The 24,673-nt window shown below is 43.4% G+C and overlaps 1 protein-coding gene across 2 annotated transcripts in view; it reads right to left on the reverse strand.

Annotated features, from left to right (window-relative positions):
* LOC100946134 (proton-coupled amino acid transporter 1) overlaps positions 1–24,451 on the reverse strand; it is a 39,705-nt gene extending 15,254 nt beyond the window's left edge. The window contains exons 1-7 of one of the 2 annotated variants that reach the window (XM_003782025.3): positions 24,263–24,451; positions 14,647–14,794; positions 8,730–8,820; positions 7,790–7,878; positions 7,242–7,337; positions 5,311–5,395; positions 4,698–4,916 (exon numbers count right to left, since the gene is read on the reverse strand). In XM_003782025.3, the coding sequence (XP_003782073.1) occupies positions 4,698–4,916; positions 5,311–5,395; positions 7,242–7,337; positions 7,790–7,878; positions 8,730–8,820; positions 14,647–14,789 (723 nt within the window). In that variant the 5' untranslated portion in view covers positions 14,790–14,794; positions 24,263–24,451. Of the gene's footprint in view, positions 1–4,697; positions 4,917–5,310; positions 5,396–7,241; positions 7,338–7,789; positions 7,893–8,272; positions 8,323–8,729; positions 8,821–14,646; positions 14,795–24,262 lie in introns of those variants that run through there. The other variant, XM_023516537.1, reaches the window with a different exon arrangement.
* Positions 24,452–24,673: the final 222 nt, after the last annotated feature.

Raw genomic sequence — 24,673 nt, forward strand, 5'->3', positions numbered from 1 at the left:
AAAAAATATCAAAAGAAAAAAATTGAGCAAAACTATTTAACAAAGTTACTGGAAACAACCTCCAAGTGATCAGTTAAGTAATTAATCATATACCAACATCACAGAATATTATGCACTATTTAAAAAGTAAAAATTGAGATAACTAAGGAGAGCATGAAAAACTGCTTATGAAATAACAGTGAGAAAAAGGAAACTTTGATTTATATGTTCACTATGATACAACTACCTGCCACTCACACAGAGAAATCTGAACGGGAAGGGAAAGTGGTGACTTTCTAGATTGGATCTTTTCCACTTTTTTTCTCTCTCTCTTTTTTTCTTCTTCTTCTTTTAAAAATGTTTAGCACTGAGTTTGAGTACTTGGAAAACAGTACTGAGAGGTATACAATAGGAGTGTTGAAACACTTGGGAATAAATAGCAAAATAGGCAGAAAAACTCCAGAAGGCAATTGTTAACTGCAGGTGCAATGTAGGGTTGCACAAGCAAGGAGGTACAGTCACCAAATCCTCCACTCAACAGCCAGTAACAGATCAAATGGAAAGACGGTTTGAAGGCTGTTGTCCTTTTCAAATCTGGCCTTTTAAGCCACTTGCACACATTGCTTAGATTAAAATAAAAGTGGATTGGCTGTGCCCATAGCTCAGTGGGTAGTGTGCCAGTCATACACACCGAGGCTGGTGGGTTTGAACACAGCCTGAGCCTGCTAACCAACAATGACAACTGCAAGCAAAAAATAGCTGGGTGTTGCGGCGGGCACCTGTAGTCCTGGCTACTTGGGAGGCTGAGGCAAGAGAATCACTTAAGCCCAAGAGTTTGAGGTTGCTGTGAGTTATGATGCCATAGCACTTCACCCAGGGCAATAGTTTGAGACTCTGTCTCAAAAATAAATAAATAAAATAAAGTAAAATAAAATAAAAGTGGATTTTAAAATTGTCTTTTACAATGTTTTAAAACTGATTTAACTACATAGGTCTTTAGATAAATATGGAGTATTTGCTAACAAGGTGACAGAATAATACCAGGAGAACAAAAGGAAAGTTATTCTTAATCTCTATCATAGGCTTCTCTTTGAAAGATTTCCCAACAACTGTACTATAGTCTTTTGAAAAATAAAAAATAAAAATAAATATTTTTCTTTGGATCCCCCCACCCCCGCTAACAAATGTTAGGCTTCTTTAAAGGAAGCATGTCAATACCTGAAATGAAAACAGACTAAGAGGCATTTTTAAAGTTCTACAATGAGACATTAAAGAAAGATTGTTCTGTAATTGTCCCTGAGTCACCAATGAAACGTAAGTTCTTGGAAACAGGTGCTATCCCTTGGTTAGTGGATAACTCCTGCCCAGGTACATACGTCAGATCAAGCTGAGGTATCACATAGAGAATTTCACAATACATGTTTGGGGATAGTGTGGGAATGAGACTAGCCAAAGAAATATAATTCTACATACTTACTGGTTGCTACTGACTTATAACCCAACCGACTAAATGGGAAAAGTTTAATTTACAAAGAAACATGCAAATTAAAATCAACTTATTATCTACAGAGCTGCCCAATTCTACGATACATTCAGTCCTTACTTAATGTTGTAGATAGGTTCTTGGAAGTTGTGACTTTAATTCAAATGACACACAGTTACTCCCTTCAATGTTTTGTTATAACATTGATGAAGGGAAAAAGTACTTTCATTATACATTATTTCCAAGATCCTACCAATGACATTAAGTGAGGACTTACACCATCAGTAATAATAATGACAAGTTTTTGCGAAAATGCATTTCAATGTACATGCGGATTGCAAGATGGACTCCAATTTTGGAATCATTCTAACTATGAAACAATGCGACTCAAAATTAAGGAAATGCAATGATAAAACATTTATTGGAAGGTCCCTCCAGGCAAGTAACTCCACCTAGAACTGTGCCATTCATTCATCAATCCACATGCTGAAGATACAGGGAAATGACTCAGGTGGAAGACGCATGGCCTGCTTCCTACAGTGAGCGGCACAAGTTCAGGGAACAAGACTTCGGGAAAACATTCAGAAGCATGGGACAGCAGGGGGCTGCGCCTGGTAAGCAGGGAAATATGCCACAACAGAACAGCCGCCAAAATGACCAGGGGGAGCATCTTTAGCTGTAGGCCACACAAAAATGAAGCTGTTACAATGCTATGGGCAGCGACTTCTCCAACACAGAGAATCTCCTCCCCTGTGATGCACCCGGGGCAGACAGCAGGTGCTGAGCCCAGAGCAGGCTCGGAACTGCTCACAAGAAATGGGCAAGGCTGCCTCTACACACAGACTCGCTCTGGATGGATACTGCCAGTCACCTGGGACTGAGATGGAGTAACTCGAATTTTCATTCAGTTCTCTGATCATGGCAATCACTGTAGTCCAACTGCCTGCCGTGGTTTAAAATTAAATGCGGTGTGTGTTTCCGTGTGTATGTAGGGAGTGGCCTCACTGACTTCATCTTCAGTGTCCACTGCAGTATAGCCTAGGCACTCTTGAGAGCCCTAATTACAATGTGAAATTGAGGGTTTATTTACCCTGCCTGGGTTTGATGATGGAAATAGTCAACTGCACATTCATAGGCCCTTCCTCTCATCCAGCAGTTCTCAATCTGTGGGTCGCGACCCACAGGAACTGTATTAAAGGGTCACAGCATTAGGAAGGTGGAGAACCACTGCTCGAGTCCCATGAAAAATGGAATGTATCCTCATTAGTAGAGTGGCAAGTAAAAAAATTAAAAAGATTAAACAAAATGGGACATGGAGAGCTGTTTACGTTTTAAAAAACAGTTCCGCAGAAGATGAGTCAGTAAGTGTCACTCATCTGACTTACCAGAGCAAGGAAAGCACAGCAAATGATCACTGAGGATAAAGTTAATCTCAATTCATAATGTCATTTCCTCAGCACAGGAAGTCCCTGGTTTTTATGATACACTGTTCTCCTAGAAACCACATCCATGGGTGACTGGGTTGCTATGAAGCAGACTGTGTGAACACGAAGTGACATTCACCTGTCAGACTGACCAAAATTCAAAAGATTGCTCTATCCAGTGTCGGTGAGGGCGGAAAACAGGAGTGGCTATAAAATTAGTACACAGCTTTTGGAAAAAGCAACATGGCAATGTAAAGCCTTTGAAAGTGCATACTTTTCAGAAATGACACCTCTAGATAAATACCTTAGAGAAGTATTTAGACATGTCCACAAAAAGAAATGCATAAGAACATTCACTACCTTAATATTGAGACTAAAAATTATCAATGACCTATTGGTCTCCTGATTCGGGGTAGGGCAAATAAACTGTAGCACATCTATTCTCTGGGATCCGACGTCCCCATTAAAAAGAATGAAGCAGTAAAAATAAATAAATAAATAGTAAAAATAAAAAGAATGAAGCAGAGCCGAGTTTATTAACCTGGAAAACTCTCTAAGGTATTTTCTAGGGGTACCCAGAGGAAAATAAGGTAGATGAATACTGTGTATAATTTTTAAAAATTAAGCCTAAACTCCCCCCAAAATCTGTTTTTATTTTATATACTTTTCTATACACCAGTGTTTTTCAACCTTTTTTTATCTCATAGCACACTTGAACCTATAGGTAAACTTCTGGGGCATATTTAAATTATGTTGATCAAAAAAAAAAAAAAGAGCAAAAAAAGAATATACTTACTGTTCTTCGAACTTCTTTCAACAACAATTTAATTCATGATTTTTAAAAATTCTCGTGGCACCCCTAAGATCCTCTTACAGAGCAGCGGCACACGGGTGAGAAATGGCTGCTGTTTACTTCCCTGTGTGTAAACGCATTCATGGGATCTAGGCTGAGACAGACCAATCACACGGAGGGGTCCCTGAGAGGAGACTTGGTGTGAGGTGTGATATTCAAGAGGCATGTGTGTTGTCTGCATGAATGAACTCTTTGAGGAATGAAATTTAAATATCTTTCTTTTCATTTATGCTTTTATTTTCCCACTTTTACTTTTTTCCTTTTTCTTGAAGTGTGGCAAACAGCCACCTGTTTAAGGGCACATGTGTCTCCGCCTGATCATCGACTCACATCTACATGGATGTTTTCTTTCATACCACCCCCTAGACCTGCCCACAAGGGCTAAGTCAGGGGTGGAACAATAAGCAAATTTGTGTTTTGGACAAATCTAAAAAATTGGAGTTGGTAAGGAATTGCTTTCTCTAAATACAGATCAGAAAAAGAAAAGATTGTATTTACAGCTTAATACTTTTCCCTATTTTCCAGCTGTGTATAATGATCACTTATTAACCATATGTATGAATGGTCTGTTTAGCCATCACAGCCCATTCCCAGCAGGTGACAAAGATGAGCATGCCTCGGGAGCTAACTGGGAAAAGGCTAAACCAGTGATGTCAACGGGGCTGAGTCTCAGGGACAGCTGGTGATGTCTGGAGACACCTTTGATTGCCACAAGGGAGAAGAGGTTGCTACTAGCACCTAAGGGGCAGAGACCAGGGATACTGCTGAATGTCCTCTGGTGCACAGGAAAGTCACTACCCAAAAGGACTTTCTGGCCCAAATGTCAAAAGTCGGGAAGTTGCAATCTCTAATCTAACTATACCATAAGTCACATATAACTGTTAATCTTTTACACTTACTTGTTTGCTTTGTTCCTTTGATATTTCATAGGAGGATGAGGGAGGGCCCAGGCTCATACCTGAACGATGAACTGGTAGAGCATGACCAGGCTGACCAGCATGCTGACGTTGGCCAGCAGGGAGAAGATGGACAGGGCTCGGAGGCTCCGGACAAAGACCAGCAGCACCAGGAAAGGCAGGAAGGAGAGCATGTAGAGCCGCGAGTCCATGGTGGGGGTCAGAATCACTGTCTCGTTGCTGTGACAGTTGTTGGTGGTCCCATTGGCTGCTTCTATCACCTAGAATGAGAGGAAAGAGGTAAAAGGAAAAGCCCCCCAGATGACACAGGCCGGTGGATCTCCCACGGGGGAAGACTCCTGAGTGAAGGCTCAGGTGTGTGAACAGGCCCCCTAGAAGTCTCCATCTTTGGAGGTCTTCATGACCATCAGCAATCCAACTGCCTGAGCTGCATGTGATCAGATTTATCTAAGACAGGGTCCGACAAGACATGGGGAGGTTTTTCTATGCCCTAGGTCTTTAGAAGAGAACCAAATAAAAGACACAGCTCTACATCAAATGTTAAAACCTTAACTCTTCTGTTGACGAAAACCACCTTAGAAAAAATCCTAAACAAAGATTTCATTCATCTTTTCCCATTCTCTCTCCCCCTCTTTCTTTAAACCGGGATCCTACCTGTTTAAAGTTGTCAGCCAGAAACACAAAATAGACACAGCAGAATCCCAGCTGAGTGACAATCAGGAAGAAGTCCACAATGTGCCTGGGGATGGGGAAGGAAGGAATCCAAAAATCATTACAGTACAAATGCAGGACTCTGAGAGGGACCAGTGTTTTAAATAGTGCTTTTCCCCAAGCCATCACAGACCATTCCCAGCAGGTGACAAAGAGGAGCATGCCTTGGTAAAAGGAGGAACTATCCTAGGTGCCACTGGTCTGGGGCTTTGGGAGGAAGGTCAACAGAGGTGCTAGCTGTGTGACTTCTGGGCCCCTTCTTACCTTCTTGTCTGGAATGTCATATGAGGTCAGAGCATCCTGGTGTGGAGGACTGACACCCTACCACTGCCCAGCCCCTTGGCATCCTCCCTGCCCACCTGCCCACCTATGTCACCTCACACCTTTTTCCTAGAGCTACCCAACCAATAGGATAGATCCTGTCACCCTCTCTTTCTACAACTTGGATCCAAAAACCAAGCTAATCTCACATAAGTACATACGAATGGATGTACCAAAACAGATTGCTAGTTGAACACTAACAGCTGATAGTAATCTAAAGGGTCATCAAAAGGAAAAATTATATTACAGACCATTCTTCCATGGGACTTGACACAGCCGTTAAAAAGAAATGTGTTAAATGTGTATGTGCTGACAGAGAAAAATGTCTAAGACATTTAAGGGAGAAAAGTTTCCCAATAACATACCTAGTGTGGTCGATTGAAGCAAAACTTTTTAAAAAGCATGTGTAGGTTTAAATACATACAGAAAATGCCAAAAGGATACCCATGCAACTGTGACCGATAAGTTCTTTAACTTTTCACTTTATGTCTTGTGCAACAAAATGCTTTTACTATGGGCACACATTGAAAAAGCACACATTTTACTAAAAGGAGGGAGAAATGGAAGGAAAGAGGGAGGAAGGAAGCAAGCTGAGAAGAGAGCAAAAAAAGAACTAACATAAACCACCCGACCTACGTCATTCACCAGGCAAATGTGGCTTCTCCCAGTCAGAAAATAATTTTGCTAGAGGGATTATATAATCTGTATCACTGGATGAGGCTATGAATGAAGGTGACAATTTCCTCTATAACCACAAAAAGGAACTTTTCTAGAGCACATAGTTTTCATGTGACTTAACTTAAAAAAAATAAGATTTAGTCCATGATACTATCAATTTCCTACATCTAAATAAAAGAAACAGAAGGTAGACTATTCCTCTCCGGGCATCTGAAACTCACCATAAGGAGAAATATCTAAACACTCCTACCCTGTCCTGCCTTCCCTCACCTCCTCCTCAGAGCCTTCCCTTCTCCTGTCTACTTCATGGGCTCCTCAGCCGGCACAGCCAGATCAGAGAATCCTTCAAGTCCCTCCACTCTGAGCCCCAAGGACGTGCTCCCAGCCCCTGCTACTCTCTTCTTGTGGGTGTCTACCGCCGCTCCCCTCCTCTTGTTCTGTGTACTCTCTTCCCACACATCTTTCTCCTTACACAAACTACGAGCTCCTGGAGGGTGAGGACCATGGAATTTACTGCAAAAAATCTCCCCTCCCTGGCTAGAACGGTTTTGTTCCACTTACAAGAGAGTGCTTAAATATATCTGTTGAAATGAGTGAATCAAATATAATCCCTGATCACAGACCGCCAAAGTTGAAATGGACCTTTGAGACCTTTCAGGCCAGGTCCCACGTTCTCCTGATGAGGAAACTGAGAACCAGGGAAGGGAGGAGTCACCCAGCTCAGGGTCACACACAGCTCACCACAAGCAGAAGGGAGCTAGCACCCACCCGAGCCCACTGACCCAAACAATACTCTCTCCACCCCTTATGCTATGCCCCCCTATCTGATGGTCTCCACACTGGGGCCAGGGCTGAAGGAAGGAGGAAAGCATTACCTTCCCCAGTGCGCATGGTTCCGGAGCCAGGAGCAGGGGCTGGATTCCAGTCCATACATCACGGTGTCCCCATAGTCCACAAAGGATTTGTTGAGTCTGGGGGAAGGGGCACCAGAGAAGAAGGGAAGAGTACGTGAGTTAGACCACAACAATGGCAGAGCAAATTCAGCCTCCAATGCCCCATCTGTCCCCTGCAGGTACTACTTCTGAGTCCTGTATCTGATGTTTTCAAAGATCAGAAGTGTTAAGCTCATGGGACTCTTTATAATGAACAATCATTTGGTAGAATCGTTTCAGTGTAGTAAATGGTATAAAACACATAAAATTAGAAGGTGGTGTCTTTCCACTGGACATAAGAAAATTTAACAGATGACAATGAGCCAGAAAAAGAACACAGGCAAAGGGTAAGGAAACGCTGCAACAGTGAGCAGCCACCTTCAGCTAAGGGAAACAACAGAGAAAAAGCTGCCTTCAGTGCTCACTTTCAAGATTATAACGGAAATCCAAGGACAGGCTGCCACTTGAGAGGTGGCGCAGAGGGCTCTCACCTGTGGCAGAAGTGGTGAGCACATTTCACCAGGATGGCCATGCAGTGCACGGCCACAATGCCGATCACCAGCAGGCTGAGGGGGCCCATCTGGGACAAGGGTTGCAGGCAGCAGGGGAGAGAGAAAAGCAGGCAGAATTAGGAGGGAGTCCAATCAAAACACGATTTGCAAATGACTAATATGCTGCTAAGGCGCTTTCCACTGACAGCTTCTCAGAAGAGAAATGTGAGCACGGAGGTAGGCTCTGTAAGATGGGTGCTATCTGGACTTCAGCACATCTTCGAGAGATTTAATCTCATGAAGAAGAAGGACCCGAGATAAGTCTGGTCTGAGACTGTGGTGAATCAGAATAGAAGGTTCTTGTGACTCTGTGGGTAAAAGAGATGGGCTAAGGGAAGTAGGGGGAATGGGGAGTTATAGTTGAGAAATGCCAGATCCAAAAAGACTGAACTTAGTTGAGGATAAGCCCCATCTCTGAGCTACCTCCAACTCTAAAAGAAACCAGAATGGCTTTGGACAGGCAGTGTGTAGGAGGTGAATCATAAAAAGAAGATGTAAGGTTCTCAGAGTTGACCATTTAGGGATGGGGTTGGAGGGCCTGTGTAGAACATGGACAGACGTCTGTTACTAACTCCTCAGTTCCTAGTATCAATAGAAACTGCTTGAGCCATTTTAAGTTCATCCTCTCTACCACTAAGTGAGCTCCACAAGGGCAGGAATCTTCGTTTAATTCCTGGATATATTCTATTCTCAGAGCCTAGAAAAGGTCTGGCACACAGAAGACCCTCAATAAATATCTTTAGATAGACGAACATCTAAATTTTGCTTTTTCTCAGCTGAATTTTAAAAAATGACTTAAACGAAGTCAAGTTTTAAAACAACAAAAATCTATGCCCTACACTTTGCCACAACAGTTCCCTGCACTGACGCAGACCCTTACCAAGATGCCTGCATTTTTCACCGCCAGAGGCAGCCCCAGGAGTCCGGTGCCAATGTTGCCTTTTAATAGGTGGATCAAGGTCTGGAACCATCTAAAATGGAAAGAAGACACAGGGAAACATTAACCATAATGACAGCCGACTTTAATTAAGCAGTTAACACTAAACTAAGTGATTACATGCATTATTTTATTTCATTTCCACAACTACCCTATAAGATTTTATTTTATGGATGATGAAGCAATTTGCTCAAGGAAACACACCTAATAAAGATCCGAGCCAGGATTCAAACCTTGGTCTGACCACAGAGCTCACTCTCTCACCCACAGATCTGTAAGCCAGCACTCTCTGTGACTCCTCTCAGACCCCCTGATCTCTCACAGATGGGACCCGAGGACCCAGGGTCTCTCTCCAGGCACTCCATCCTTTCCAGGGACATTTAGGCCTGGTTCTCGCCCCTGAGCTGACCCCTCTAAAGACTCATATCCAAAACTGCAACAGAAGATGACAAACCCAACTGTCAAGGACAAGCACAGGCGCAAGAACATAGGAGTCCCAAACCCTGTCACAGAAAGTTGTATGGAAAGTCAACAGAGTAAAAGTCCTATGATACCGTAAAAGCCAGAAGTCCTTGAAGCCCATGTTAAAAGAAAAAAAGCCCAATGCTATAGGGTCCTGGGATTGGAGAAACCCTTTCAGGTACCTGGTTTATCCTTTATGTCAGGGACAGACACTGTTCTCTTCATGCTGCAATTGTAAAGCCTCTCACATTTCTTCATTCATTTTGTTTTTCACTGAATAACTATCATCTCTTATGTATGGGACATTGTGGTGGAAATAAGTATGAAAAAGGCACAGAAGTTAATAATGTCCTGAGGAAAATAAGGGGACACAGAAAGATTCCTGTCTTTAAGAAAAACCCAGGAACAGAGCCCAGAAAGAAGGGAACTGGTGAGGCTTTGTGCAGAGGAGAGACACGGGCGCAGGCCAGCAGGGCAGACAGGGTTTGCAAATGTGCTGTTGGGGAAGAAGGCATCACTGGCAAAGGGAAGGGTCTGGGGACAAGACCCCAGAGAGACGTGTGGGGCATGAACCAGAAGGAGCAGTACTTGGGTTTAGTGGCCACTCAAGTGGGGGTGAGATTCAAAATGGAGGGGTACAGGAAATTCCACTTTTTTATACAGAGAGTAGAAATTCATCAGAGGACTGACAGCAGAGGGGTAAACTTGTCCTCAGTATTTTCCAACCTTTATTACCTCCAGTACGATAGGAAATGGGTTAAATACAGTGTTACTTTGCTCCAGATCACTCAGGATTTAGCCCCTGGAGCTGTCTGGAAATTCTCTGCATAAATCACCTGTGTAAATCAATCAAAAACTGATGCTTATACACATTTCTTCAAATCTGCCATTCAGTAAAAACTCAGAGAAACTGGTTACTCATAAGGGCCACTAGTAAGACACAGCTATACCCTCTGGAAAGGAATTTCACTTTAATCTTTTTTTCTCTTTGCATCTTCAAGAAGAAAATCTGTTGGTCTTCCTGCTGTCCTCAACCTTTTCATGGAAGATTAAGGGAACTACTTCCATGCTAAGCGGGAAGAGGTTAAGTGCTCTCCTGCCCATCCTGAGGATTTCCAGGGCCCATTATCAGTAGCAAGAGAAGATAACTGGACAGGATAATGGGCCTATTTAAGTTCTATCTTAGCAAATGTTTAATCCACTTAAGAGCAAAGGTAAGCAGTGTACAAACCCAATGCCTACCAGAGACATCCCCGTGGGAGACCAGGTCCCTCTGGCCTTAGCTCTGCCATGGCCTCCAGATGACAATTCCCTCCCTCCCTTCTCTGGCCCTGTTGTTTCCTCTGTAAAGATGTCTCCATGGTGCCTTCAGCTCAAATGCCAGGATTCTAGGCAATTGGCCACATGACTTTTTTAATAGACAACCCCAAGTTGGGGTAACCCAAGGCTGTGTGAGTAACACAGAATCGTGTTCTTGGACTGCAAAGTCTTAACTACAAGGGTGAACTATCTTTCTAAAAAGGGAGAGGAGTTGCCCAGCGAATCTCTGGAGTTCCATTCATGCTCCATAAGCAGTTCTTAGACTTCCTGGGCTCAAGACCCCTTTGTTCTCTGATAAATAATTTGGGATCCCAAATGGCTTTTGCTTATGTGGACGGTACCTACTGATATATAACTATATTTAGAAACTAAAACTGAAAAATTTAAAAACATTTTATTAAAAATAATAATAAGGTCATTATATGTTAATGTACATAATAATTTTTTTAATGAAAAAGAACTCCACTTTCCAAAAAAGAAAATGTGAGAATGTTTCTTACTCCCCCCATCTCCTTAATGGTTCACATAACAGAAGATAGCTGATTATCAGTGTCTACATGCAATCTATTATGATACATTGTTTTAAGTACATGAAGAAAAGTTTTCTCATAGACATGTAGTTAGAAGAGGAAGGAGTATTTTAATAGCTTCTTCAGACAGCTATGCTAATTTTTCTTTGACACTATTCCAAACTGAGACCATGAGTGTTTCTTAGAAATTAGCTGCAATGTGGAATCTGAACTTCTCATTCTCTATTAAAATCCACTGGTGGTCTTGCTCTTTCAATGAATCTTTTACCCATCCACAATTTCCTAACATCATCCTTTGGTCACCTGGAGGATCCTGGTTCCCCACGTTATGCAGATCTTCCAAATGCTAACATCTTTCACTACACAATGTCAAAAAATCACATTCATTAGTATCACCACTGACCTTGCCAAAAACATCGTTAAGTAAAGATGTCAAGCTTATGGGGCTGGATATAAGTTTTTTTTTATTTTCTAATTTTGCTTGAAATCCCAAATTTTATTGTGAGCAACAAATATATATATTATTGATTCTTTTTCTTGAGGCAATGGGCTTATTTCATTCATTTTCAGGAAAATGTCTACCAAGTAAGTACCCAGGTCTAAACCAAGTACCTATAACTTGTTGGTTTCTAGTAAAAATGTGTTTTATGAAAAAAAAAAAGCAGTAAGTTCAGTTAACAACTCACTACTACTGATTTAGTATGTCACAATATTGTAATTTGGGCTTATGTCAGTACAAAAAAATAAAAAATAAAAAAACAACTCCATCACTCGAGGTCTCTGTCCTGAGACAAGTATCATACTTTGGTAAATAGTAGAAGTGCTTCATGTGTTCTTTCCAAGTTGTCACTCAGAATATCACTCATTTTTAAAAATCAGTTATATGTGGGCAGCGCCTGTGGCTCAAAGGAGTAGGACACTGGCCCCATATGCCAGAGGTGGTGGGTTCAAACTCAGCCCTGGCCAAAAACTGGAAAAAAAAAATAATAAAATAAAAATCAGTTATGTGACTATTTCATCTAGGATATTCTTAAGCAAAACTGGCTTTTTGTATGCACATGTGACAGTGAAGAATACAATGATGACTGGTATAATTTAGTACCACTTACCTCAATTCATGCTATAGTGCCTGCAATTTACCCACCACTGCTTCTACATTATCAGTACAAACATGGTGAAAAAGCAAACAACATCTTAGTATTATTATAAAGATAATTTTGACCTCAGAGACTTTTTGAAATGGGCTTGGGAACCCCAAGAGGTCTGTAGAACACATTTTTCAAACAGTTGCACCAAGTCACCTGGAGAAAACTAGCTGTAGTCAGCTGGTATCTCAGCCTGGGGAAGAATCACTGAGGCTGAATCAATAGTATAATATAACTAAGACGGCCAAGAGGAGAAAAATTTGCCCAACGGCATAAAGTGAGGCTGTCTCCAAAGCAGTCAATAGGTTGATAATATCAAGTGTTAGGAAACCACTTTGCTAAACACACCCTCATGGAAATGTTTGGGGTTCCTATTTATATCCCCTAATTAGGGGTTTTTACTGCGCCTTGGACTTCTGGAAGAGCAGTATATGCATGCACGTGTACAATAGAGCAAAAAGTACTTTCATGTACTTTGTTCTTTGGCAAATTAGATAATAGGGTAGGTCAAGAGAGAAACAGAAAAGGAACCCAGCTCAAAAAACTAGCCCTCAGACTTCCTACACAGCAGAGATTCATTAAGATTAACAAGGTTCTTCAAATCGACTTACACATTAATCATACTTGGCATGCTTTCTACATGAATGCTGTTCTAGATCTTATGTCCCAGGCTCAAAATACTCAAACAGACCTCCAAGTCCATCCCAATGAAATACTTTTCCCTATCCCAGGTGTGATGGAACTGCGGTATTCACCATCACCTACAGATGGGCTTTCCTGGTCACCTACCTCTTATCAGTTATCAGGGCCGGAAGGAAACCTCCAAACAAAGTTTACCCCAGAAAAGTCCCAATATAAGTTCAAGGATGGTATCCTCTGATTTGCTCAATTTCCAACAAACAAGGAGAAATAAGTTTGTGTTGACCACTAGTTATAACCCAATATGGAAAAAAGAGAGAGAGAGAGATTCAGCATAGCTAACAGGCATGCATCAGCTTCCACAATTCCAAAACCAATAAGCTACTGTTCTGGAGTTACTAGGTGGTTGGTTTTGAGTTTCAAAGAAGTCTCTAAAAATAATGAAAATCCAGATCCCATCTGGCGCATACGGAATAGACAAGTTGATGCCTGAGAATAAGATGCAGCAAAAACTGGAAGGGAAACTCCAGAGAAGCTTGGAAGAAGCATTTCACAATAGCAGCGTGACCTCTGACAGAAAGCCGTCATGTGCACTGCCACTGGCTGTGTGTGGAGCTTCTGCCTCAGGGCTCCCAGTGGGGTGGATGAGGGTAGAGGAAAAAAGGGAAGGGTCACTGCACTGCGGCCAGCTGTGGTCTAAGCAATCTCTCCCATCAGTTACAAGTGCAAGCAAATGGGGAGTCTAACAAAAGCATGCCACATGAGGAGTGAGCTGCAATCAGCTAGTGGTGGTGAGGGGCCGGGAATGCGGGCAGTCCATGTCTTCTGGTTCTATCCCAGTTCACAGGAGAGCATGCCCTGCCCTAGGAGAATGCAGGCAGTGACAGACTTCAAGAGAAGCGTCCGTGATCCCTTTGACTGGTGACAGGGGATGCTGGAAGTCTAGGACATGATGGTTCCTTCAGTAAGCCACCCAGTAAGTAAAAGTTATAGCTAAACTTGAGGACTAAACTGAGGGCTGCAGAACTGGGATCCAGAGAAACGTCAGCGGTCTGCTGAGGTTGAGGAGTAGCAGGGATAACTCAACAGAGGAGAAGAAAATCCTCCTCTGGATTTTCTAATTCAAGTGGTGAGGACCATATAATCAGCATAGCTTCATGGTGAGATCCTCAATTTTTCTTTGCATTTGGGGAAACTGAGGCCCAAAGAGTGCCAAACTCAGCCGACATGAGTTGTGGGTTTTGCTTTCCAGAGATAAGATTTGTTAAGTACTCCTGTGGGAATGCAAAGGGAATCTTCTCTTCTCTATCAACCCCGGAATTTTTTAAGCGCTGAAGTTATTCTTCCCTCCTCCCACTTCATCAGCCAAATGAACCAGCAATTTGGGACCGGGGTATGGGAGAGACTCTGCAAAGGACTTCCAAAGACTTCCAAATGGGACTTGGAGATTATTTGAGGTTCTAGTACAGATGCTGCACAGTGCTAAATTAAGACAATTAAGAGACTGTCCTTGCTAGAAGCTTTTCTTAAGCCCCAGTCCTTGGGCTTTTGTGGGACAAAGGCAACGAGAAGGAACAAAGAGTAAGAAACGGACTAGAGGGTGGCAGCCGACGCAGCCGACTGATTCCCAGTGCAGGCACTCGCCCAATCTCTTCATTGCTCACTTTCGTCTGGAAAGTGGGGAATTGAAATGGAGAAGAAAAAAAATAAGTCTAGGAACATGCATCCCACCCGAGGAGGGGGCAGAAGCTAAGGGAGACTTACGTTGTGCTGTTGCTTTCCCCAAAGCGCTGGTAGGAGCCAGGAGAGGTGGGATTGCTGAGGCCGTCTGATGGGCTCTCCTCCGGGCTCCCGTCCGTGGAGCTGTAGTCATGGTAGTCTTCGTTTCGAAGTCTCTGCGTGGACATGGCAGCTGGGGGTAAAGGGCCAGCATTAGAACCTTCTGCAGCTGGGGCCTTGAGCTCCATGTCTAGGGTGGGCTCTGGGGCAGGAGCAGTCATTGTTACAGTAGCTCAGTGTGACAGCTGCACTGTGGATTTAGCACCAGGGTGCCTGGTACCAAGGGAAATGGAAAAGTGCAAAGTACACAGGGGCGGGCTGGGTTCACTCAGCTACTGCCGCCCAACCTTCCAGACTGGTGTCGCACTCATAACTTTCTAAATTTGTCAGAGTACACCTGGACAGAGCAGAGGTGAGGTACTGCTCGGGAGGGGTGAGGGAGGGGGAATGCAGAGAAGCCCTTCCAGGAAGCATTCGCATTCCTTAAGTCAGGGTTAATTACCCTGTCCTCTGAGCTTATTTCTCAAAACTTGAGCAATAGTTAAATGGTATATAACTGGTCTTGCCCAAGAACAAACTCTCAGAGTATGGAAATTTTATTTCTCCGATATCTTCTGCCTTCACTAGAGAACCCTGCTGCATTCAAGAAATCTCTGGATCATCCAATTCTGCTCCACTAGATCCCACAGCCACAAACGACCTTCTCTTCTCTCTGCCATGATCTCAGACTATCTTATACTCTCTAGAGGCCATTGGTAGCACTCCTCTCCCTACCTGCTTTCTTTTCTTGCCACCAACCTTACTATTGAAAAACAGTAGCTCAGAGGAAGACCAGGAGCATGAGGGGTATTCACCCCGGCCCCTGTCTCAACATGTCCCCTCTACTATCCTTCTTTCTTATTTTTACGGGTTTGCTCATTTTTTAAAAAATGGTGAAAGAAGAAAAACCTTCCTCATGTGGGCTGGAAGGCTGATGAGGTGGTGTCCCCTAGGGGGGACTTTCTCCGTAATGCTACTAAACAAAAGAGAAGACACACAATAAGGATACATTGGGGAGGGTTGTGTAAGCCCCCAGAATCATAGGGACTATTGCTTAAAGCACCTTCACAGGTCTCTCCAAGCCCCTCGTTTTATAGGTGAAGAATCAACCCCAGAAGATGAAGCGGCCTGCCCTGCTACAGCTAGGTAGTAGCAAAGCAGAAGGCCTAGCTCCTGATGTCCTGCTTGAATCTGGAAACATCTGCCAAATATAGTGCCAGCTTCTTCAAGGGAGTATCACAGCACAATGAGAAAGAGTCAGCTTCTTGCCCTCAAGTGAGAAAAGAAGGTATGTTAACACTAAAAATACCAGTGAAACTCCTCTGACCCTTGGCAGACAGGTACAGCTGCTTGCCTGGGACGCTCTCCTCTGGCAAGTCACTCAACACCCCTCACATCCCCTTAGTCTGATGTGTCTCAGATACGCTGTAAGGAGACAGGACCTCTAACTGCCATCGCAATACCCCATCCTACCCCAACACTCAATGCAAGTTGCCAGAGGACAGCGCTCCCCACAGGTCAGTCCCTGAGAACTCCCAGAAACTGGCCCAACCCTGGCACCAGAGTGATCCATGGGAGATCTCGTTTTCTCCCACAAGCTGAAATGCAGCAAGGACCCCAAGTCATCTCACAAGGAAAGTGCTTTGCATAAAGCCAGGAATGGGCCTGGAATTCCCAGGCCAGATCCTGCCTCACTTAACTGCCAGAGCCACTTGGCTGAAAACCTATGAGGACTTCATTTACTCACATTCTAGAGGAAAACAAGAACGTCTTCAAGATCTGGGGCAACTAAACTTAGGAGAGGGCCAGGAAAAAATAACTTATGAAGTATCTTACCAAGAGCAGTTGAAAACCTCTTGCTATGCAGGTGAAAACTAATAAGTTAATTTATATGTGTGTCAGGAGGCCTGGGTTCGAAGTCTGCCTCTACCACCAGTTTGCTTAGTAAATTTGAACAATTTTTTATTCTTTTTTTTTTTTTTTTGAGACAGAGTCCCACCCTATGCCCCTGAGCAGAGTGCAGTGGCGTCCTAACTCACTGCAACCTCAGACTCAGGCTGTGGGCATCCTGCTGCCTTAGCCTCTGGAAGCGGCTGGGATTACAGGTGCTCGCCACAGCACCCAGCTGGGTTTTTCCATTTTTTTCATGAGTCAGGGTCTCACTCTCGCTCATGTGAGTCTTGAACTCCTGAGCTCAAGCAATTCTCCCTCCTCAGCCTCCCACAGTGCTAAGATTTCAGGTGTGAGCCACCACACCGAGCAATTTTCTTTATTTTTCTAGGATCTTTGTTTCCAAATGTGCCAAAAGGGGAGGGAGGTGTGGACTAAAATATCTCTCAGCTTCACCCTAGTGCTAATACTCTAGCAATCAATAAACATAATTATTTATGCAAGCACCAGCTAATTTCTAATCTCTTCCAACATAACAAAAGCATCTGAGGACTATAGAACCTTCCAAGTGAATCTGTGAGAAAGAAACCTTTAATCTGAGGAATGTAAGCCTCCTTTAAATTAGCAGGCCCAGAATGGTATTAAAAATGGGACACCAGTCATGTCTCACTCCTTCCTTGAGCCAAATAATTACCTTTTGAATCCACTTGCTATGTGGGGTCTAGAAACCAATGCTACATAGCCATAAAATGCCAGACGCCCCACAGTTCATAGCCTATAGTTTTATGGTCTATGTATGCATGGCCAATCACTGTCAATGTCATTTCTGTGAAGCAAGGAGAATTCTTGTCAAACAACTTCGTATCAGCCCATTCCTTGTCTCCTTTTGCCTTTAAAAAACCACCTGTAACAAAGGTGGAAAGAAGCATTCCTCAAGACAATCTGGAAATGTTTTCCCAGGACCTTTGAACGTCTCCCTCGCTTTGGCTCAAGGAAGCCCTTTAAGATTGTATTTTGTGCCTCAGCTTCTTCCTATAGTTCATCACCCACCTGTCCATTACTGAAGGTAAAGGGAAAAAAACATAGGGACTGATGAATTCCCCAGCCCTTCCCCATCAAACAAGAAATCCCATGTTGCTTACCTGGTACACCCACATGCTCAATTTGTTTCTCACACCATTAATTGGCCTCTTTTATGTTGTGTAAAAAAACTAAAGTTACCCACAGCAGAATGTACACTGTTCAGAAAGAAGCTGAAATCCATAAATCCGAAGACCAAAAAACAACAGCAACTTAGCAGTTGCATGGAAGTTGAAAAAAGAAAAAAAAATGCTACTTAGGAGTTTGGGTTGATAAACTCAACAGAAGTCAAAGATATAATTGGGCAGTGCCTGTGGCTCAAAGGAGTAGGGCACCAGCACCATATGCCAGAGGTGGCGGGTTCAAACCCAGCCCCGGCCAAAAACTGCAAAAAAAATAAAAGATATAATAGCAGGCCAGGTGCGGTGGCTCACGCCTGTAATCCTAGCACTCTAGGAGGCCAAAGCACGTGGATCGCTTGAGCTCAGGAGTTTGAGACCAACCTGAGCAAGAGCAAGACCCCAACTCTAAAAACAGAAAAACTAGCTGGGTGTTGTGACAGGTTCCTATAGTCTCAGCTACCCAAGAGGGTGAGGCAAGAGAATTGCCTGAGCCCAAGAGTTTGATATTGCTGTGAGCTGTGATGCCACATCATTCTACCCAGAGCACAGAATGAGACTCTGTCTCCAAAAAAAAAAAAAAAAAGGTATAATAACAATACCAAATAAACTAATACAATTCATGGGTGCATTGGGATGAGAGAGGTGCACAGGTAGAGGACAGCACCACTGAGTTTGCCACACATCTATTCCACTAGGCAGCATACTACAAAGAGAGCAATGACAAATTGCAGTGTATGCAGGGACTGGACTAGGATCAAGAGGGGGTTTGAAACCAACTTAGGGAGGAGTGGTTGGAAGCCCACAGATAAGTTTCAACCTGGCAAACTGTCTTTAAAAGCTGTCATATAGCCCATAGACTTGTTCTTTGGGCCTCAAAGTTCAGGCAGAGCCAGGATCAATAGATGGAAAGTAAAGCCAGGCAGATCTCTGGCTAGACACAACGAAGAACTTTCTGTCAAGGACGGTTATCCAAATGAAACAGATTGCTCTGGAAGAAAGCATACTCCTCATCCCTGAAGAGTCTAAGCAGAGCCCATTCTCAGAGACATCAGAGACATTATGTAAGGATTCAAGCATCAGGGGAGGAGCAGTCACTCCCTGGAGCTCCTGTTCCAGCTCTTTCTGGCAATCAAGGCTTCCTCTTCTTGTTCCCTATCCCCACTGATGCGATTGACCATGGTCACCCCACCTTGGGCTTCCTTTGATGAAACCTGACATCCAAGCCCACTGTTGCAATTGCCAGTTCCTCCCTATAATATATTTTAATAGTCCTTGTTAACTGTCAAAATGAGGGTTGTAATGTGTTAAGGTTAAAGATAAGCTTGCCCTTAGTCTCCTTGAGGATGGTGAACAGAGACATTCATGTTGGGCCCATCAAAACCAGTTCAAAATCTTCTGCAAGGTATTTAGACCCCTAAGAGTGAACTTTTTTTTTTTGAGACAGAGTCTCACTTTGTCACCCTTGATAGAGTGCTGTGCTGTCATAGCTCACAGCAACTTTAAACTCTTGGACTTAAGCAATTCTCTTGCCTCAGCTTCCCAAGTAGCTGGGACTACAGGCAGCCACCGCAACACCTGGCTATTTTCTTAAAGACTGGGTCTTGCTCTTGCTCAGGCTGGTATCAAACCTGTGAACTCAAGCAATCCACCCACCTCAGCCTCCAAAGTGCCAATATTACAGGCATGAGTCACTATGCCCTGCTAAGAATGAACTTCTAAGAAAGTTCTGCATATTTGGTGGGGGGGAGAAAAAAACAAGTGTATAACTTTGTTAACTTTGTATAACCTTGAAATATTTCTACAATTTTCCTTACATAAACTATGTTTTCAGTTATATCAATAGGCAAGATTTGCTCTTTAACCCACAAAATATGCCCTGTTTCAGCTTGGCACTAAAAATGAGCAGATGGAATGACTTTGTGCTGTGGATGTAGCATGGAAAATGTGTCTTAAAATTTAATTTCATTTAAAAAAGATCATGTGTTAAATTTTCTAAAGGTGGGAAATTTTTAAGGGGAACGCGGTGGTCATGTTTTTAAAAGATAAAGCCAGAGATTCTTTTTTTAATTTAAATACATGTGTTTCCATGTAAAACAGTATGGGATTCAGGAGAATATAATATAGCTATCAAAAATCCTGCTTTCCAAGCTCATAGTTGCTTTATTATTTTGGTAGAGAACTGAGAGGATTTGCATCAGATGATTTCTACTACACTTTTACTTCTAAACCTTCAGGATTCCAATTTCCATTTTGTAATGACTGAGTTTGTTCAAAATAAAGGATTGAGACACAGTAGATGGTAACATATTCTGAAGCTGCATCACACCTGCCAGTAACCACTAGCCACAACTGGGCACGAAGTACTTGAAATACAGTTGGGTAAAACTGAAATGTGTACACAGCAGATTTCAACGAACTGGTACAAAAAATTGTGAAATAACTCATGAATTAATAATTTTTATATTGTTCATATGTTGCAATGATAATATCTTGGATATATTGGGTTAATAAACATATGAAATTGAAAAAGGAAAAATGAGAGAGAGACCAAATAGATTTCTGGGCCCAATCTGATTCCATCTGTGCACTTTTTTTTTGAGACAGTCTCATTTTGGCGCCCTCGGTACACAACTCACAGTAACCTCAAACTCTTGGGCTCAAGTAATTCTCTTGCCTCAGCCTCCCAGGTAGATGGGACTACAGGCACTCACCACAATACCTGGCTATTTTTAGAGATAAGTCTTTTGATCTGGCTCAGGCTGGTCTCAAATTTATGAGCTCAGGCAATCCACTCACCTCGGCCTCCCAGAGTGCTAGGATTAAAGCCATGATTACAATGCACCAGGCCCGGCCTGTGCATTTTATTTTTACTAGCTTCTGAGGTGATCCTGATCATAGGCAGATTTATGTAAAGTACTAAAAAGAAAATAAAAGATCTTATTATAGGTACAGCCCAGGCCTCCCCTCCTATCAGAAGATTTCATGCATTGGTAAAACTTGTTTGCAGATTAAAAGTGTTATCCATTATTCTGAAACAATTACATTGAGTTGGACTTTGGAACCCAGAGCAGCAGCAAATTCTCTATATGCATTTTTTGTTCTCTGCTGCTAGAATTATAGGCATGAGCTAGGACATGTGTTGCTATGTGTGGTCTATAGGAGAACTTATACATCACTTGACTTCCACGTGATTTATTTTTGAAATAGCCTTGGGAGGAATCTATCTAACCTACCACCCCACAAAGTGAGACTTCTACCTGAAGGAAGCCGGTGCTGAGCTCAGCACCAGAGGGCAGCTGCTGAGCTCAGCATGAGCAGCTGCTGAACAGGCGAACATGCTCACTTTTTACCCACAATCATAAAGATCTCTAGATCACTAGATGTTAGGACCAGACATGACTTCAGCTCTCCACTTAGGGCTGAGAAAACCCAGATCCATGCAGAAAGATGACTCATCCAGACCCCTGTTGGTCAAGGAAGATTTGGGATTAGAATCCAATAAACTAGATTTCCAGTTCAGCGTTCTTCCTACCATACTATAAATTATCTGCCCCCTCTAAAATCTTTCTGAGAATAAAACTAGTCCTCAAGCCTGGGGCAGGATTAGGTCTGCATAATAAAAGGCATAGTGTTTGGAGCATGGTAGTGTGACTCTGAGTTACGTAACCTCCCTTTGCCTCGGTTTTCCCATCTGAAAGATGCTGTTCATACTACCCTACATCAGAATATTACTATGTAGATTGGAGAAAATAAATAAATAAATGTTAAATATCTTGTCTGACACCTTATGACCCTTATTAACGAACCCTAATTAATGGTAGCAATTGTGATTACTATACTATAATAATCAAGGACAGGAAGTGAGAAAGTTCACTACACAAACTCCTCAGTACTTTCATTTCTTCTACTCTGCAGAGCTAAGCTGGGTCCTTATCTTGTAAATAGTAATACAAATGCCACCAGCATCTCTGTAACCCACATACACAAATTTTCTAACCTTTTGAAAAAAAGAAGCACAGAGACACTTGTCCTACTATAGAGGGTCCTTGAGAACTGGTCCTGGGTATCAAGGCTTCCAAGAGAAATGTTTTGGGAAATAATAGATAGCACCAAATGCAGCATCATGCGGTTCCTATTTGGGCCTATTTACAAAACCCCAGCCATTGGACAGAGGCTACCTTTGTGCTCTCGACCCAGTAAGACATGGCCAGTGGAGGAAAACACAGGATTCCTCCAAGGCCTGGGTTGAAGTAAACAAGATGCTGGCCTAGATGTTATTGGTATAACAGTCATAGACCACCCAAAGTAAAAAACGGAAGACCATTCATTCATCTGACCTTGAAAGGGTATCAAGCATTTAAAGAGGGGAAGTAGGGAGACAGGGTGGGAGGAAGAAGCTGAGGGAGATGATGACACGGAGGGAAAAAGCAGGAGTACTGAACATGAGAACAGGTATCTGAGGCAAGGGGAATAAAGAAGTCAAAAAAGTAGACATCTACTCCATCCATTCTACTCCACGTCTGACATGCTAATAAGTCCAGTCTTAGAATATCACAGAACTTGTGAATTGAAAGAAAACTTAAATCTTTATCTAGGTCCAAACCTCTACCCAACACTATAATTTTACCTACAACATCCCCAAAGTAATCGCCCATCATCTCCAGTGACTGGAGCTCCACAATCTGTGTTCCAATGTGGGAGATCACTAATTCTTTTAAAGTTTTCAAGCTTACCAAACACCACTTCCCTTATAGCGCTTCCAACCATTGGTCCTAATGGTAGCCTCTGGAATATTACAAAACAAATGGAATCCCTCTTCCCTACACAGCTTTTGGAAAAGACATAGACACTTCTGAACACTGAGCTGCCACATGATGAGGCCAAATGAACAGCTATATAGATTAAAGGGAAAATAAGGATTCCGGAACAGGCAATAATAACAACACAATCAGACAACAAAGGGACAGAAATTAAATACTGTTATCAGAACAGCCTCTGCTGCATACAGCCTCCACCCCCAGACATACTCTGAATCTTAAACTCTGCACGAATGACCAAGCCTTTTGTGTCCCTTCACTTCAAGAACATCTTTAAAGAAAATATGTTCTAAACATACAAGTTTATTACTGTAACCTAGGCTCTAGACAACAGCCAACAGAAGGCCCTGATCATGTTCAAAGTAATAAAAGACAGTCGAGATCATTGTCAATATTAGTATTTAGCTTAGACATAATACAGAGACAGAAAGAAAGAAAGAGGATTTCATGGCAAGGTAGCAATAGATTTAAGTACAGGAAACTGCTGTCTGGATAACTGGGTTAAGTCTTGTTGCAAGGTTGATACTTAATGTACATGGGGGTGGGGTGGGGGTGGAATCTCTCTGAATAAAAACCAAAAAGACGTAAATGCAAAGCATCCAAATTGGAGCAAAAGGGGGTGATAGGGATTCAATTCCATCATTGTATAGACTGAGAAATCTAAACACAAGTCACCCAAGGTTGCCAGGTAAGTAGCAGAACTAGAACAAAATCTCCTGATTTATAATCTCTGTTCTCCTTGCACCACGCAGCTATCTTCAGTCAACAAACATCACATGTGAAACATGCATCCAAATAACAGTCTTTACCAAATCTGACAAGTTATAGAAAAAATAAAGCAAAGGTCTTCACATTCTCCAGGGCTCTCCACAACCTCACCTCAGCCACCTATTCTCCCAAGAGCATATTCCAATTCATTTTACATTTGGGCATGACTTACACAGAATTGCAGGGCGGTCAGAAACCAAATCTACAGAACGATGAGTGTGCAGAAAAATCATGCACAAACAGGGAACCACACCCAGAGCCAATCCAACCCAGGCGATGGAGAAAGCACACAGCTAAAAAGGGAGAGGATTAAAACAGAAAGGGACAGGAAAAGGATGTCTTTTCACATGTCAAGTTTCCTGCAGGAGGCAGTGTGCTGAACAGCACACAGCTGCTGGAGCTTTGGAACACTTGGGTTCTAGTCGCAACTAGGCGACTAAATTCATCGGGTGACCTTAGGCAATGCCCTACCCCATCCCGGGCCTCGGTTTCCCCAACTGTCCTAGTAGGGGGCTGCACCAGACGATTTCCCAGAGCCTCTGCAGTTCTGGTACTCTGTGACTCAAAGACCCATTATTAGCATGTCCCGAGCGGAGCTCCCGCAGCAGGCAGTAGACTTTCTGGAAACAGCCTAACCCCATGGGGAAGCGTGGAAGAAGCCATAGCAGGTCGTTTGAGGGATCTTCCCCATCTCGGGACTTCAGTTTCCCCACCTGTCAAATAGGACGGAGAGACCCCAACCCCACGTGGTCAAGGGAGATAGCGCGAGAGACAAGGGACGTCCTCTTCGCCTCATTCGGGAGGAGTGCTCGCATCGTACCGCAGCAGCGACCCGGGGAGCAGAAGAGTCGCGGACCCGCACCCCAGGCCGGGCCAGTGCCTGACCTGGAGCATCTGCTACGGCCGGAGGAGGGCGAGGTGGGTCCTGCCGAAGGCGGTGAGCGCCACCAGCCGGAGCAGGTCAGCGCAGGGACTCACGGCTCTGGTTCGGGTCCCACCTCCGGCGCCGGCTCTGGCTTCAACACAGTCCGCCCTCGCCCCCTTGCTTCAGCACCGACCATTAGCCATCCGCCTAGGCGGCCTCGGCAGCCGCTTCCGGGCCCCTCACGTGATCCAGGCACCCAAGCCGGAGGCCAAGGTCACATGGCTCTGTACTCTGCTGCTCCTCCTCTTGTCTCCCTGGTCGCCAGCTCGGCTCCGCAGCACCACCTGGCCACTTACTGCTGCCACTGCAGGAGGACCGTGCTCTGTGTACTGGGAGTGGAAACTGAGGGGACATTGGTCTTGCTTGGAGCT

This window comes from Otolemur garnettii, unplaced genomic scaffold (assembly GCF_000181295.1).
Source record: "Otolemur garnettii isolate 467f Iridium unplaced genomic scaffold, OtoGar3 scaffold00003, whole genome shotgun sequence".
Classification (NCBI taxonomy): domain Eukaryota; kingdom Metazoa; phylum Chordata; class Mammalia; order Primates; family Galagidae; genus Otolemur; species Otolemur garnettii.